This window comes from Anabrus simplex, chromosome 6, assembly GCF_040414725.1.
Source record: "Anabrus simplex isolate iqAnaSimp1 chromosome 6, ASM4041472v1, whole genome shotgun sequence".
NCBI classification, from domain to species: domain Eukaryota; kingdom Metazoa; phylum Arthropoda; class Insecta; order Orthoptera; family Tettigoniidae; genus Anabrus; species Anabrus simplex.
Window position 1 is genome coordinate 170,411,305 of NC_090270.1, and position 14,513 is coordinate 170,425,817.

At 38.5% G+C, this 14,513-nt stretch overlaps 1 protein-coding gene across 5 annotated transcripts in view; it reads right to left on the bottom strand.

The window, feature by feature from the left end:
• Positions 1-492: 492 nt before the first annotated feature.
• Positions 493-14,513, bottom strand: part of mRpS33 (mitochondrial ribosomal protein S33) — a 39,231-nt gene continuing 25,210 nt past the window's right edge. For 4 of the 5 annotated variants that reach the window (XM_067150039.2, XM_067150035.2, XM_067150036.2 and 1 more), the window contains one exon: positions 493-1,591. In XM_067150039.2, coding sequence (XP_067006140.1) covers positions 1,233-1,571 — 339 coding nt within the window. In that variant the 5' untranslated portion in view covers positions 1,572-1,591 and the 3' untranslated portion in view covers positions 493-1,232. Of the gene's footprint in view, positions 1,592-3,541; positions 4,162-14,513 lie in introns of those variants that run through there. The other variant, XM_067150038.2, reaches the window with a different exon arrangement.

Here is a 14,513-nt window from a genome sequence, read left to right on the forward strand (position 1 = left end):
AATATTATGCAGCAAATAATACTATAGGGAAGCAATATTAATGATGTTATTTGTAATATTTCAGTAATTATGTCTCCTATCACACCTCAATTTACCCTTTTTTTATTTACTGCATGTGTTCTCGAATATTTCTCTGTGTTAAAAAAAAAAAAAAAACCCTCTGTATTGAATCATTCCCCAAGTAAGTTAATCATAGGCTGATTTGTTGAAGTTTAAACTGAATGATGCAGACATGTGTTCAGCTACTCACCTGCTGGAGCTCTCGTAAAGAGCATGTATCCTACGGCAGGTAGCTTGTTAACACTACTCACAAATATCAGAGTTGTTCTCTCTGCAGCCCAACAATAATAAGAATTAATCCTTTCAACACATTCAAGCAAGTAAAATAACCTGCAAATCTGGTAAAACAAAACATTCCCCCTTGCGACATGATATTAAACAGAAAAAAAACCACACACAAAAAATCTTTAAAGAGAGACACAAAAGCCTGTCATTTTACAAGTCAAGTTTGATTTTATTTCATGATTCTGTACAATACATTTTTTGTTGTATAAAAGACATGAACTTTTTGTTTTTCCATGTAAGATTAGTCTCAACAGAAACAGGAAAGTTTACAATCAGGGTTATGACACGAATGAACATACAAAAATCAATCAGAGCATGTCAATGTTTTCCTTTCCACAATACCATTCATAATAATAACAATCTATTTCTTGGATCAGGGATATCAGATGTCTGTTATTATTTAAATATATGAACATGCATATTAACAAATTACAAAGAACAGAAAAGTATATAAAAACCCCTATAGTAAAAATCCTGTGACTGTACCTTCTAACCATTAAGACTTAAATTAGGACAGTATAAAACCATGTCTTTAACAAAGCTTGTACATCCACTACATAACAGGTGATTTATAAACCAAGCAACTCTCAGTCTACATTTGCCTTACACCTGTTATCCTTTAACATTTACAGTTTATTTTAGTTAGAATTTGCTGTTTGGAGGCAAAATTGTTATTTAATGACATATTTATTCAGCCTAAAATATCTCGCTCTTCGTTGCAATTCAGAGGCTTGAAAGAAAATATTGAAGATTATTATAATTCTCAAGTGTTTCTGCATCTTAAGAAGTATGTGTTAACAACAAAGAGATCTGAAAAGACTTGAACATATCTCTCAGCTATGGAAGTCTTCTTTAAGGAATATACTGAACAGAATTATTATCCTCCCCTACTTTTTGGCAGATCTTTTTCCTTCTCCCTTTTTTGGGGGAACTTTTCCCCTTAAAGCACGTAATCTTTTCATTTCTTCCTTAAAATCTTGATGTTCATCCCTAAACAATCCAAAATACCTCAGTTTCATCATTAGTCTATATGTTTCTACATGACGTGGATAATAGTTCACAATGTCCGAGCGCAGATGTAAAGGTTTCTCACTAAATAGTTTTACCACCTTCATAGACTTGGAGTTTGTTGGCCGTACGACTTCACCAAAAATTCTGTTACTCAGTCTATTCATTCGACGGGCATAATTAGATGCTGCAGTTGCCAGTTCTATGTACTTGTTCATGATGATTTACAGCAGTTATCCTGAAAGAGAATACTGAGGTAAGACATTTCCTAAAATATACAGCGTGTTTAAAACCATGCCAGACATATAACACACAATTTTTGCTTCCTTCCAACTGTTCTCTGGCATGGTTTGTAAATTTATGAGGTATGTAATAAATATCTGAAGTAAGATAACCTCATATTAAACCTAATTGTGTTTTCAGCAGACTTTTTCCGTGACTGTGAATTAATTCTTTATGAATAATTAAATCTGTTATCAGTCACAATTTTTACTGAATGTTATACTTCACAACATGTTTCAGAGTCTAGGCTCCATCGTCAGGTGGCCAAATGATGACAATCAATTGTTGCTCAACCTGATACAAAACTGTTTTCAAAGAATATTACACTATTTCATTTTAAGGCATACAATAGTGTTCCCAGGGAGATGTGGGAAACCATGGAAAAAAAAAAAAAAAAAAAAACTGGGTACACAAATTACACAAATTGTAGAAATGGTGCAAGCAATGTACAAAAACTGTCAGCAGGGTACAGACACAATTTGGAAAGACAAAACAGTGTACAAATGAAAATTAAATGGCGTATGGCTTTCAATGCCAGGAGTGTCTGAGAACAAGTTCGCCTCGTCAGGTGACGCCCGTAGGCAAACTGCGCGTCGTGGTGAGAATGAAATGATGATGAAGACAACACACACACCTAGCCCCTGTGCTAGCATTTAGACACGGAGCTGGACAGTTTAGAAATGAAATTGGACTAAGTACAGGATAGTGTGCTGTTGCCTCATTTGTTTCTAATGGTTATGGATTAAATTGTAAAGGAGACAAAGGAAGCATATGGAAACAGAGTGATGAAGTTATTATTTGCAGATGATATTGTGGCCTGGGGAACAAACAGCAAAGAAGTACAAAAACAACTTGATGCAAAGAATAAAAAAAAAACTCAAAAGTATGGTATGAAAATCAGCAGTGAAAAGCAAGACCATAGTAACGTCAAGAGGAGAAAGACAAGGATAAGGCATTGTGAAAATTGGCCGTCAAAGCCTTGAAATTGTTGACAGTTTCAAATACCTAGGAAGTGAATTAATGCAGAATACAAGGCTGGACTTGGAAATTAGCAAGAGGGTACAACAGGGCAATGCATTCTACCAGGGTGTAAGTAACCTTGTATGGAATAAGGAAGTACCAAGGAAGCAAGGAAGTGTAAAGAGATAATGTACAAAATGTATTAGACAAGTAGGGAGAATAAAATTCTAAAAGTATGGAAGAAAAGACATGAAAATACACTGAGAAACGATGTGAGAAAGGAGGTCAGAATGGAAGACCTAAATGAGAGAACTGACATGAGTAAACTAAGATAGTTTGGACATGTAAAGGGGATGGAGGAAGAAATAATACCAATCAGATGGAGATGAAGTTTGAGAGGAAAGAGAGCGAGAGGGAGACCTAGAACAAGGTGGATCAATTCAATAAAGAGCCGTGGAGTGGGACAAAATGGTGGAACCAGAGAGGAAAGTGGAGAAGTGCCATAAATGCCCTGACCCGACAGGAGCTGGATGAAGGGAAAGGACGAGGAGGACGATAATTAAACTATTTCATTTAAGAGTAGGAGCTATGTGCTCTATGAATTTGTAACATCTATATTGGCTCCTTCCCCCCCCCCCCCCCCTGCCTATCCCTCTCTCTGAAATATGCAGATGCATACAGTTGCTGTTAAAGTTTAATATTGTGATGAGTTGGCAGGGTAAATAAATAAGAAAGAACTTGGTAACATCCTAGTTCTAAGATTTATTAACTACGCATTTAAACTACACAGTCACATACACGCGCGCGTGCGAGCGATTGCCGAGCTTATAACTTACACATGTACACAGGATACACACTTAGACAGTTTGCGCTCTCTCTTAGTTTCTCATGTTTCATCCACACACACACACACACACACACGCACACACAGTCTTTGATCACTTACACTACACTCAGCCGCTCCTCAGTCGCACTTGTTAGCGCTGTCACGGTCCACAGTATACACATCAGTCTCGCAGCTCGGAATAGTATCTGCTGTTCACTCAATCCGTCGAACTCTGTTTGCAGTCTGCACCCATCAGCACCCAGTGTTCCCTTTGTGCTGCTCCAGAACACCCCCAAGGTTCTTTTGCAGCAGCTGGCCCCAAGAGAGACACATACACACAACGTTAGGGAAACAGGAACGAGTCCTCGGCTCCAACAGACTGACACCTTAGCCCAGGCTGTCACTGATTGCCCTCTCCTCTAACTCACTGAGCCCATATATTAGACTCACTACATCAGCTGAGCTGCACTAACTCACTCTAACTCAACTCCGTAGGCCGTGCCTGACCTAAATACCTGGGCCCACGCCATCTGGATGCTTCCAGAAGGGACATGCCTCCAGGGTCTTCCCGAAGGCGAACACTCTCCGCGCGCCATCCAGATTCTTCCGTAACGCCGGAAGCCTCTAATAAGCAAGTAGGACGAACCAGATAGCAGCGGCGGGGGCGCTGACCAATTTGCAAGTGGCTGTCCTCTACCCGGTGACGGGAGTAGGGAGAGGGCGGGCCATCCTTGGTGATGAGCGTGCGGTTGGAGCTGACTAGATTGCGCTGCTTCTTGTGGTTGTATACTGGCATGGCGGACACACCGACTAAATATGTCACAATATTGTTTTTAAATATTGATTTTCAATTTGATCACTGAGAATGTGTTGAGGTTGCAAGTTATGAACTTCATAGTGGGGTCCATATTGAACTTCATATAAGCTTATGAAATAAGTGTCTCTAGGAAGTCCACCTATTCAATACATTGTTCTTTGATTTATTAGAATCAAAACAAAATTACATGTTAAAATTGGGACACGTTTCACCTATAATGTAGACATCATCGGCCATGCTATTCTATTAAGGTTAAAATTGAGGAAGTAGAAATTATTTAAGGCTAAGCTTAAAGATAAATATCTTAAATACCTCGGCATGCAGCAGTAATGCCATCTATCAGAGATGTATAGCAGCAGATGAGATGAAACACTTCACAACAAACAGTAGTCAATGTAATATTTAGGTTGATCTCTTTTACAACCCTTGAATTACACTTTTATGGTTTTAAGAGAAGCCAAGGTGCCAGAATTCTGTCCCGCATGAGTTGTTTTTAGATGATGATGTTTGTTGTTTAAAGGGGCTTAACAATTAGGTCATCAGCCCCTAAAGGTGAACAAAATGAAAATTCAAAATGTATCCATTGACTAGAATCTAAAACGAATTATGATGAAAAAACAAAAACAATCAGTGGATCCAATTCACAATGCCGTAATTACTGTGATGATGCTTATTATCTAAAGGGGTTTACAATCCAGGTCGCCAGCTCCCCATAATGGTACTAAACACTGGTAAAACAGAACCATGGTTTTCCTCCTATAGTGGTACTAATCACAGGTAACGTAGACTAATAGTGTTTCTTGCATAGTGGTCACCTCTTACGACAGGCAGGGGATACCATGGATTTAGTCTTTGTGTCCCTCACCTACAGGGGTTAGAGAGAGAGAGAGAAAGAGAGAAAAGAAGGATCTGACACTTCAAAAAATGAAGTACCAGACAAAGAAAGACAAGGGCATGAAAAAAAACTCCCTAGGCCTCGAATGCTCTACTACTGTCAGGGACGGAAGAGAACAAGAGTTAACCAAGGGAGGTCAGACAGGATAGATGAAAGTGAGGAGCCTGGAGCAAGTTGTGGAAACAATGCCAGGACTCAGCTAAGGGCCCTGTGGTCGCCAACCCACGCTCCCAAGTTCAGAGCCCCTGGGGCCCTTTTTAGTTGCTTCCTACGACAGGCAAGGAATACCGGGAGTGTATTCATCTGCGTCCCCCACCCACAATGGATGAATTTCTTTTACATGCCATTAAATCTATCAACATGAGACTAATGTATTTCAGCTTCTTCAAATACCACTGGATTGTGCCAAGTTGGGATCAGTATACCAGCACTCTACCACCACCTGAGCTACCCAGTCTGATACATTTAGTTTTCTTCCGAGATAGTTCCTTCACGATTTTTATCACATTTAGATAATCATCTTCATAATTTTCCTTGTCAATAGGGCTGATGACCATGCGTTTTTTCACCTTAAGACAATCACAACAAACACCATCACCATCACAGTTAACATGATTGAACAATATTTCCATCTTAGCGATGCTCGACGCTGATATGGACCAAGTAACGAGTCTAAATTCATGAACATCTGTTATCATAGCCATTACAATAAACCTGTGTAGGACATAAATGATGATGATGCTTACTGTTTAAAGGGGCATAACACCTAGGTCATCGGCCCCTAATGGTACCAAATGAGACGAAATGGAATGACAAATTAAAAGTCCAAAATCCTCCACTGACCAGAATTCAAAACGTGAGGACGAAGAATGAATGGATGGATATGAATTTAAAACTATCAGTGGATCCGGCCGGCAATGCCTCACATTCACAGAAACTGACGTGAAACAATAGTATTACTGACCAAGGGACTGCGTCTATAGCATAATACTGAATCAATGATGCTTGTAGTCTAAAGGGGTCCAAAATCCAAATCATCGACCCCTCATAATGGTACTTATTGCTACGAAAGTAGAATCAATTTATTTATTATGTTGCGGTACTAATCAAAAGTAGCGTACTCGCGGCATTCCACACAGTATGGTACTACTCACAGGTAATGAAATTCGCACATGGAATACAGACTTATGGTGTTTTGCATATTGCGGCGCCATTTACAGGCAACGCAAACCTATGGTGTTCATCACATACGTGTACTAACCACAGGGACCCGCATTATCCCGTGGTGTTCCTCATATAGTGAGTACTAATCATAGGCAAGCCAGAATCATGGTGTTGCTCCTAAAGTGGTAGGCTAATAATCACAGGTACTGTAGAAGCCAGCAATGCACTCTGTTGCTACGAATCACAAACCTATTTGGTAACTAACATAGTGGTACTACGCGCAAGTAAAAGCGGCCCATGGTGTTCCCCGCATGGTGGTATTAATCACAAGTAGTTTCATGGTTCTAATACAATCATCCTTTGGTCATCCCTTTTAGTCACCTCTTACAACAGGCAGGGGATACTGTGGGTGTATTCTTCGTCAGTGTACCCCACCCACAAGGGGAGGACATAAATGATCAGAAATTATATTTTCTGTAACTTTTCTTATATACAGTAGTATTTATTGTTAGGACCATTAATAACAAATGTTTGAGAATTAAATTTTAGGCCTTCCCCTAAACTACCATTTCACCCATCGTGAAAAAAATTATGTATATCCTTAGACTGCAGTGTCTTATTCCCTGACTTTTACATACCAATTTTCATTAAATTCTGTTCACCCATTTTTCTCATTGCTCAGTGGTGATATGGACTAAACAATAAAAGTCTCTATCATCACAGCTGGTAAAGTAAAACTGTATAAGACATAAGTGATTGAAAAATTGCATTCTATATAACTTTTGTTAAGTAGTATTTAACAATAGGACTACTAATAAAGATATTTAAGAATTAAATTCTTGGCTTCTCCCTAAATTACCATTTCACTCATTAAATTCTGTTCAGCCATTTTCTCATGAAGTGCGTACATACATACATATGGTTTTACATTGCACCGACACAGATAGGTCTTATGGCGATGATGGGATACGAAAGGGCTAGGATTAGGAAGGAAGCACCATGGCCCCAGCATTTGCCTGGTGTGAAAATGGGAAAGTACATAAATCCATCTTCAGAGCTGCCGACAGTAGGGTTTGGACTCTCTACCTCCTGAATGCAAGCTCACAACTGCGTGCCTCTAACTGCACAGCCAATTCATTAGGTCATACATACACAGGTGCAAAATATGATGGAAATTAAAAAATTGCATTTCCTTCTTATTGTGGACAGGACCGATATAGATGTACAATTCGTTTTTTTTTTTTAAATTCTGATCAATGTACGGACAAAACTCTTATTTTAAACAGATATCTTTTGTTATCATAGGTATATTTCAGAACTTCATTAATATCAGTCACCTCCTCCATCTGGACATTATCCTTATATCCAACAATCTTTATAATCCAGTCAAACTATGAAAAATGACCCATAAACCTGGAACCTGGGCAAAATTACTTCAGAAGCAACTGAAGTGATATTCAACTCAATAAATGTTGCTTTATAACATATTGTTTTTGTGCCTAGAAAAAACACTATGTGATAATATTTCAGCTTAAGAACTTTGACCAGAGGTTCTATCATCTAAGATTCAGGACTGCATCTATTAACCACATGCCACAATTGGTTCAGCTCCTGTACAGGAACTCTATACTATCTGATAATATCTAATTACTCTGCAAGTTGCTATTAATAATAGATGTTCACTAATTTGTGAAGTGTTTTAGTGATACTGGAAGTTTTATCTTGAAAAATACTAAGCTGTGTAAGGTAAATAAACCGATGCAACGATAAAAACTAGAGGAAGCCATTTTGAAGATCACAGAGGTAACTGACATAGTACAAGGAACATGGCAGAGAGCGACGATGTGTAAGTGTGCGACATTTACAGGAAGAATTGATTATTTTCACCATGTTGGTTATTCCTGTCCATATTGACTTTTATTCAAATTTCTATAAAATACTTTCCCGCCTTGTCAATACTTTACATATAGTAGCATATAGTTGACTAATTTAATAGATATCCATTTTATGATTTGAAAATCTCTATTTAAAGTCTGTAATAAATTGACATAATAAGGAAGTAAGTTGAAACACGAAGAAATATTTTTAACAATTTCAAGATTTTTATATATAACAGTTGTGTTGATAAGTATATCTGTTACAATGTACCAAGTCCTGATGTTTTGGCACCGCTGAGGAAGAGAGTAATTATTAGGTATAATAAAATATGTAAAGTATTGACAAGGTGGGAAAGTATTTTATAGAAATTTACAGGAAGGTCGTACATAATAACGAAAACTCTCTACGGTGCGAAAATTGCGGCAGATGGCAGCATTCAAAATGTAGTGGACTGACTAGAGGGGAAATTGACATTATCAAGAGAAAAAAATTAAACCAACATGGGTGTGTTCAGACTGCAACCTGAAAATACTAAAAAAGATATATACGGAAATGCTGCTAACTGAAATAAAAGTTGATATAGAGGTTATGCTGAGAGACAAGATTAAGAATACAATCTGTCAGGAAATGATGCAGCATTTGCAACAACCTAACATGACCAAAATGAAAGCTCCTAAGCCTCCAGAGATAGTAACGGGAGTTAAAGATAATAATAATATAGGTGCATTAAATGAGGGAGAATCATATTTTATTGTCAAGAAGCTTATCAATGGAAATGAGAAATTATCTATATTTCAAGAAACATATAAAGACCAAGATGCAGTACACTTTACTTTTTCGATCAAATCTTTCTTGTCAAAAGAAATACCAATTTTATGTTATATTTTTCGGGGATGGAGAGAGACAGGAACTAGAGCAAAACACAAAGGCCAACAGTGATACAATAAAGCTTTTAACACGGAATGTAGAAGGACTGACAACAGTGTCCAATATAATACCTCAAAGCATTTTCAATGACTTTGGCATACTGGTGTTAACGAAAGATTGGAGTGCATCAGGTTTATATGTTGCTACTACAAGAACCAGAGGTAGACAGTCTGGAGGAGTATCGTGTTTACTTAAACCAAAGCTCTACCCATTTGAAGTTGCACTTAAAACAGCAAACCTGGTTGTAGTCAAGACCAACCTTTGCATATTAATAGGTTTATACCTTCAACTGGTACTTGAGGTAGAGGCCATTATGGGCCGATTTGCAGAAACACTGTTTAGACGATGTCTACGGTTAAACAATGCCCAAGTATGGCTGACGCATTGCAGAGACATTATTTATCACTTAGACACTGTCTAAAACCAATGTTCAACCGGCCAGGTTTAAACACTGCCGAGAACACTGTTTAACCTCAAATGAGAGGAGTGAATCACAATCAGAGGTTATGTACCAAGAAACATGTCATTTTTTAAATCATACTGAGACAATCCGGGAAGAAAGGTTAGTCCAATGGCCTCTCTGTGGGTCGCTCGCTGCAAAATCGCAGCTATTCATTTGAAATGTACAGGGAGGTAGAGCTTAAAATAACAGTTCGCTTTTCAAAAGACTTGTTTCTTGAGACTGACAAAGGGAGAGTCCAGTAACTGTTAACTTGAATACAATTCTTGGCAACCGATATATTTTATTATACATGGGGTAATTTCCATGAAATTATAGGTCACTTCGCGTACATACATCTCAGAATTACTTGTCCCAATTGTCAGAGGGCTGTCACATACATCAACCGGGAGGGATTCACTTATATTTACTAGGGTTGGGCACTATGTCCCTGTTTCGGCACACTGCGCTGGTGCACAGTTACGTTCCGCTGTTCCGGAACACCGAGAGTCAATTGTTCTGAAACATTCTCAAGCGAGACTGAGATAGTGACTCGCTATCCCGCCAGAAGCGCCACAATGCACTGCCCTTCGCCTACTAGCTGACTGTCAATACCAGCTGTGTGCCACCACGTGCTGGAACATTCTCTTTGTTCTCTGAGTTACGTTGCACTGACAACTGGCCTTCGGTACATGCGAGTAATGTAATATGTTCTGTTTTGTTTTCAACTGTTCTGTAAGAGTGCGTTCATTGAACCATATACCATACGAAAGACTAATGCAATTTATGTTTTCTATTTTGTCTGCAAAGGGATCTTCAACCGGCACACTGAAATGAAATGGCGTATGACTTTTAGTGCCAAGAGATCCCAGGACAAGGTTCGGCTCACCAGGTGCAGGTCTTTTGATTTGACTCCCGTAGGCGACCTGCATGTCGTGATGAGGATGAAATGATGATGAAGACAACACATACACCCAGCGCCATGCCAGGGAAATTAACCAATGATGGTTAAAATTCCCGACCCTGCCGGGAATCGAACCCGGGACCCCTGTGACCAAAGGTCAGCACGCTAACTATTTAGCCATGGAGCCGGACAACCGGCACAATGACAAGACATTTCAAACTTAAACATCCCACAATTTTTATTTTCGTGTTCTGCTTGTATATTGTGAAGTTTTATTTTCATGTTCTGCTTGCAGGCCTATAGATTTGTTTTTAATCTTCTGTTCCACTTGTATATAGTGTTTAATTTTTATCTTCGTGTTTTGCTTGTATGGGTTAATTTTTATTTTCGTGTTCAGCTTGTATATTGTGTACGTAAATGGAGTTCTGACGAATGTTTTTTCAACTGTGCGAGTATATTTTTAATTGGAGAAAATAACATTGTGACATTTGTAAACACATCTACTGCCAGTGTAATTGTGACAGGTGTATTTCAAAATGAATGAAAACACTCTTATCCTAAAATCAACATTTAGACATGATTTTTTGGGTGCGTATTTCAGAGTTCCAACAGTCTCCACAGAATGTACTAGCCGTGCGTCTTGGTAGGTGTGCTATCTACCAACTGATGAGCCCAACTTAGCACACTGGGGCGAAATGCTGGCAACCAGGAGTACGTTGGCTGGAAAATTTATAATGTCCAATTATATTGGCATTATTATAAATTTACTCATTCGGAACAAATATTTCAGGTTCCCTACAGAAATGAACATCTTTATCATCTGATGGCCAGGCAGGCATCAATTTTTGAAAATGAGACAAACTCGCTCATAGTGCAGTGGTACTGCCGGTAGCACCAAGTAGCCTACGCAGTGGCCTCCATGGTATGCACTAGCCATGTGTCTTGGTAGGTGTGCTATTTACCAACTGATGAGCCCAACTTAGCACACTGGGGCGAAACACTGGCAACCAGGAATGAGTTAGCTGGAAAATTTATAATGTCCAATAACGGACCAACTATATTGGTATTATAAATTAACTCAGGGAATCAACATCTTTATTATCAGCTTTTTCACGTGCTGTGAAGTTTTATCCTGGCTCTAATTACGGTACTCACAATACAGAGTGATTCAACTGGTGAAAATATCCTTGGATTAGTTACTTTTAAACACCTGTACTGCCAATGTAACCATATTATGTGTATTTCATATTGACCGAAAAAAATTTAAGCTAAAAGCAGCCTTTAAACATGATTATTGGACGCAGATTTCAGTGGTCGTAACTACACACAGTACGTCCGGTACAGCAGCACTTTCCCGCTAACGTGGAGCATGTCACGTTGCCTCACGAAGTTCTCTCTACTGCGCAGTTACAGTCCCATGTGCCGTGTACCAGCACACTGAACCGAAACACTCCACCTCGAGCTCCTAATGTTCTGGAACAACTGACTGTTCCGGTCTGCCCAACCCTAATATTTACTGCCAAGTAAGCACACATAATAGTGAAAACTAAAAAAGTAAGTTATATGTGGTTTTTGTATATATAATTGTCGCACTAATTCAGGTAAGTTTTCGGCAAGTATGTGATAGGAAAAGACAAGTGGTGGTGATGGTAGTGATTATTGTTCAAAGAGGAGGACTGGGGAAGAAGAGACGTGGCCATAATAACAGCCCTAGTATTTGCCTGGTGTAAAAATAGCGAAACTACAAAAAACAATCTGCAGGGCTGTTACAAACCTACGATCTCCAGAATGTAAGCTACATCTATATGGCCCATAAAACACATTCAGTTACACATTACTATTATTTCATCTTCCCTTTGTCGAAGCTATTTACGAGTAGATTACACTCACCGTAACAATGCTATAATCAAAGCTACACGTCCCTGTATGGTGGCATGTCGCTTTATTGTCGATAATATTATGAAATTTAATTTCCACCGAAAGCGATATTCTTATCTGTGGGCAAGTCATGCTCATAGTCATATTTGAGCAATGTCTAGGAAGACAAACAGCTGACTGCGTTTCGAGCACGCACTGAAGAATTTCACTGGTTACGACAAGCAAAGAGTTGCATGAAAGATACTTCTATCTCCATTTTCAAACCAATATTGAAACTTGAAACGATGTCTAGTTCAGCACTGGCTGAACATAGTTTATGCAATGGAAGATCGTGCTTGATTTAGAGGTTATTTAGGTAGACATTGTCTAAGGCTTAAAACTAGACATAGTTTCTGCAATCGGTCCAATAGATATAATAAGCGAGGGTTTAAGTAAGGCTCAACCAAACGACTTAGTGATAACAACAGGTGATATGAACTGTCAAATAGATATTAGAAATCATAAGGCTGAAACAATACTAGAGTACTTATAGGGTGAAGGACTGACGCTCATAAACAAACGTCAGGAGAAAACGTACATTTGTCATAACAGGAGCAGTACGACAGATCTTGTGTTTTCAAACATGCAATGTGTATGATATGCACAACAAGAAATATTAAAGAAGATTGAGAGGAAACATCTACCAACAGCTACCACCTTTCAGTGGATGGAACATGAACATACCGTTCCTCCCAAAATAATAACCGGCGGGGGAGGAGGAAGGGGTGAAGAGTATATGTGGAACTGATTTTATCCGAAGATCACATTTCCAAAGTAAAATATCTATTAATGGAAGGACACATAAATTCAGCAGTATATGAACTAGAGTGCATTATATACAGAGCCACAACAGTGATAAACTTCCACAGAAAAGCAAAATCGTGGTTGGATACTTCTTGTTATGAAGCTAAACGGAAGATTTTACACGCTCTTCAACAGACCAGTGATTCTCTCGAACGTTACTTTAAAGGATTGTACAGAAAATAGAAGGGCATATAAAATTCTCGTAAAGCAGAAAAAAAATCAGAGTACTATGAGATTATGAGAAGGAAACAAATTGAGGATGCAAAAAATGCTTACAAAATACTTAAACCTTGATCACCAAAATTTCCCAGAGACCTTCCACTTGAAAGTTGGGTTACACATTTTGAGCACATATTCCAATCAAAGGACACAAAGCGTTTCAACAATGCTAAAAGAAGGGAAAATTTGGATTGCACCCAATTATTTACTACGTATGAGGTGCAAGATGTAATTGACAAATTAAAAACTCATAGAGCTTGTGGACCAGATTATATATACAACAAACATATAAAAAGTGTGGTCCCAGCTGTAGAGGACATATGGACAATGCTATTTAACGAGTGTCTTAGGCAAAGGTGCATCCCAGACAGATGGAGGACCTCCAACCTTAAATTTTTGTACAAGGGAAAGGGTGATCATAGTGATCCCAATGCATACTGAGGTACAGCTTTAATGCTCTGTCAAAGGGAAGCGGACAGTCCGCGTTCGTCCATGTGGACTCTGTTCTCTGTGATGTTACATCATCCTGGTCGAATGGAAGGCAGCCTACCATAGCGAATTAGTAGATAGATGTGAATTTTGCAGAGTTCACAGTGGACTGAAGAAAAGAAATGGCTGGTGAAACAGAGAAATTGATTGACCTAGTTCAGGAATACGTATTTTTATATGATATGAGCCATAAAGACTATAAAGATGCAGCGAATAAGTCAAAAGCATGGAGTGATATTGGGGAATAACCAGATCAAAGCAGTAAGTATATAATAATGTATTATTATGTTAATTAAAAATATTAGACCCTGTCATACAAAATACAAACAATACATTACAATAATATCATTAATAAGTATAGGATATAATTCTTGTAATTCACTACTTCAGAGTGATTCACGGTTGGTTCCTTGTCCCAAAAAATTTAAAATAGAAATATTGTTCATAAAATGTTTCAGATCTTGATTCAAGAACTTAAGCTGTCTTTGTTAATTATGTATTCACTGAATTATTCATGAAATAATGAACGACAGGTTTTGTACAGCACGGGCGGTATCACATGACCTTTCTCTCAATTGCCTTGAAGTGGAGAGAGAATTGGCGGGCTGATTCATAGTGTCGCCTTCTGATAATTCTCTC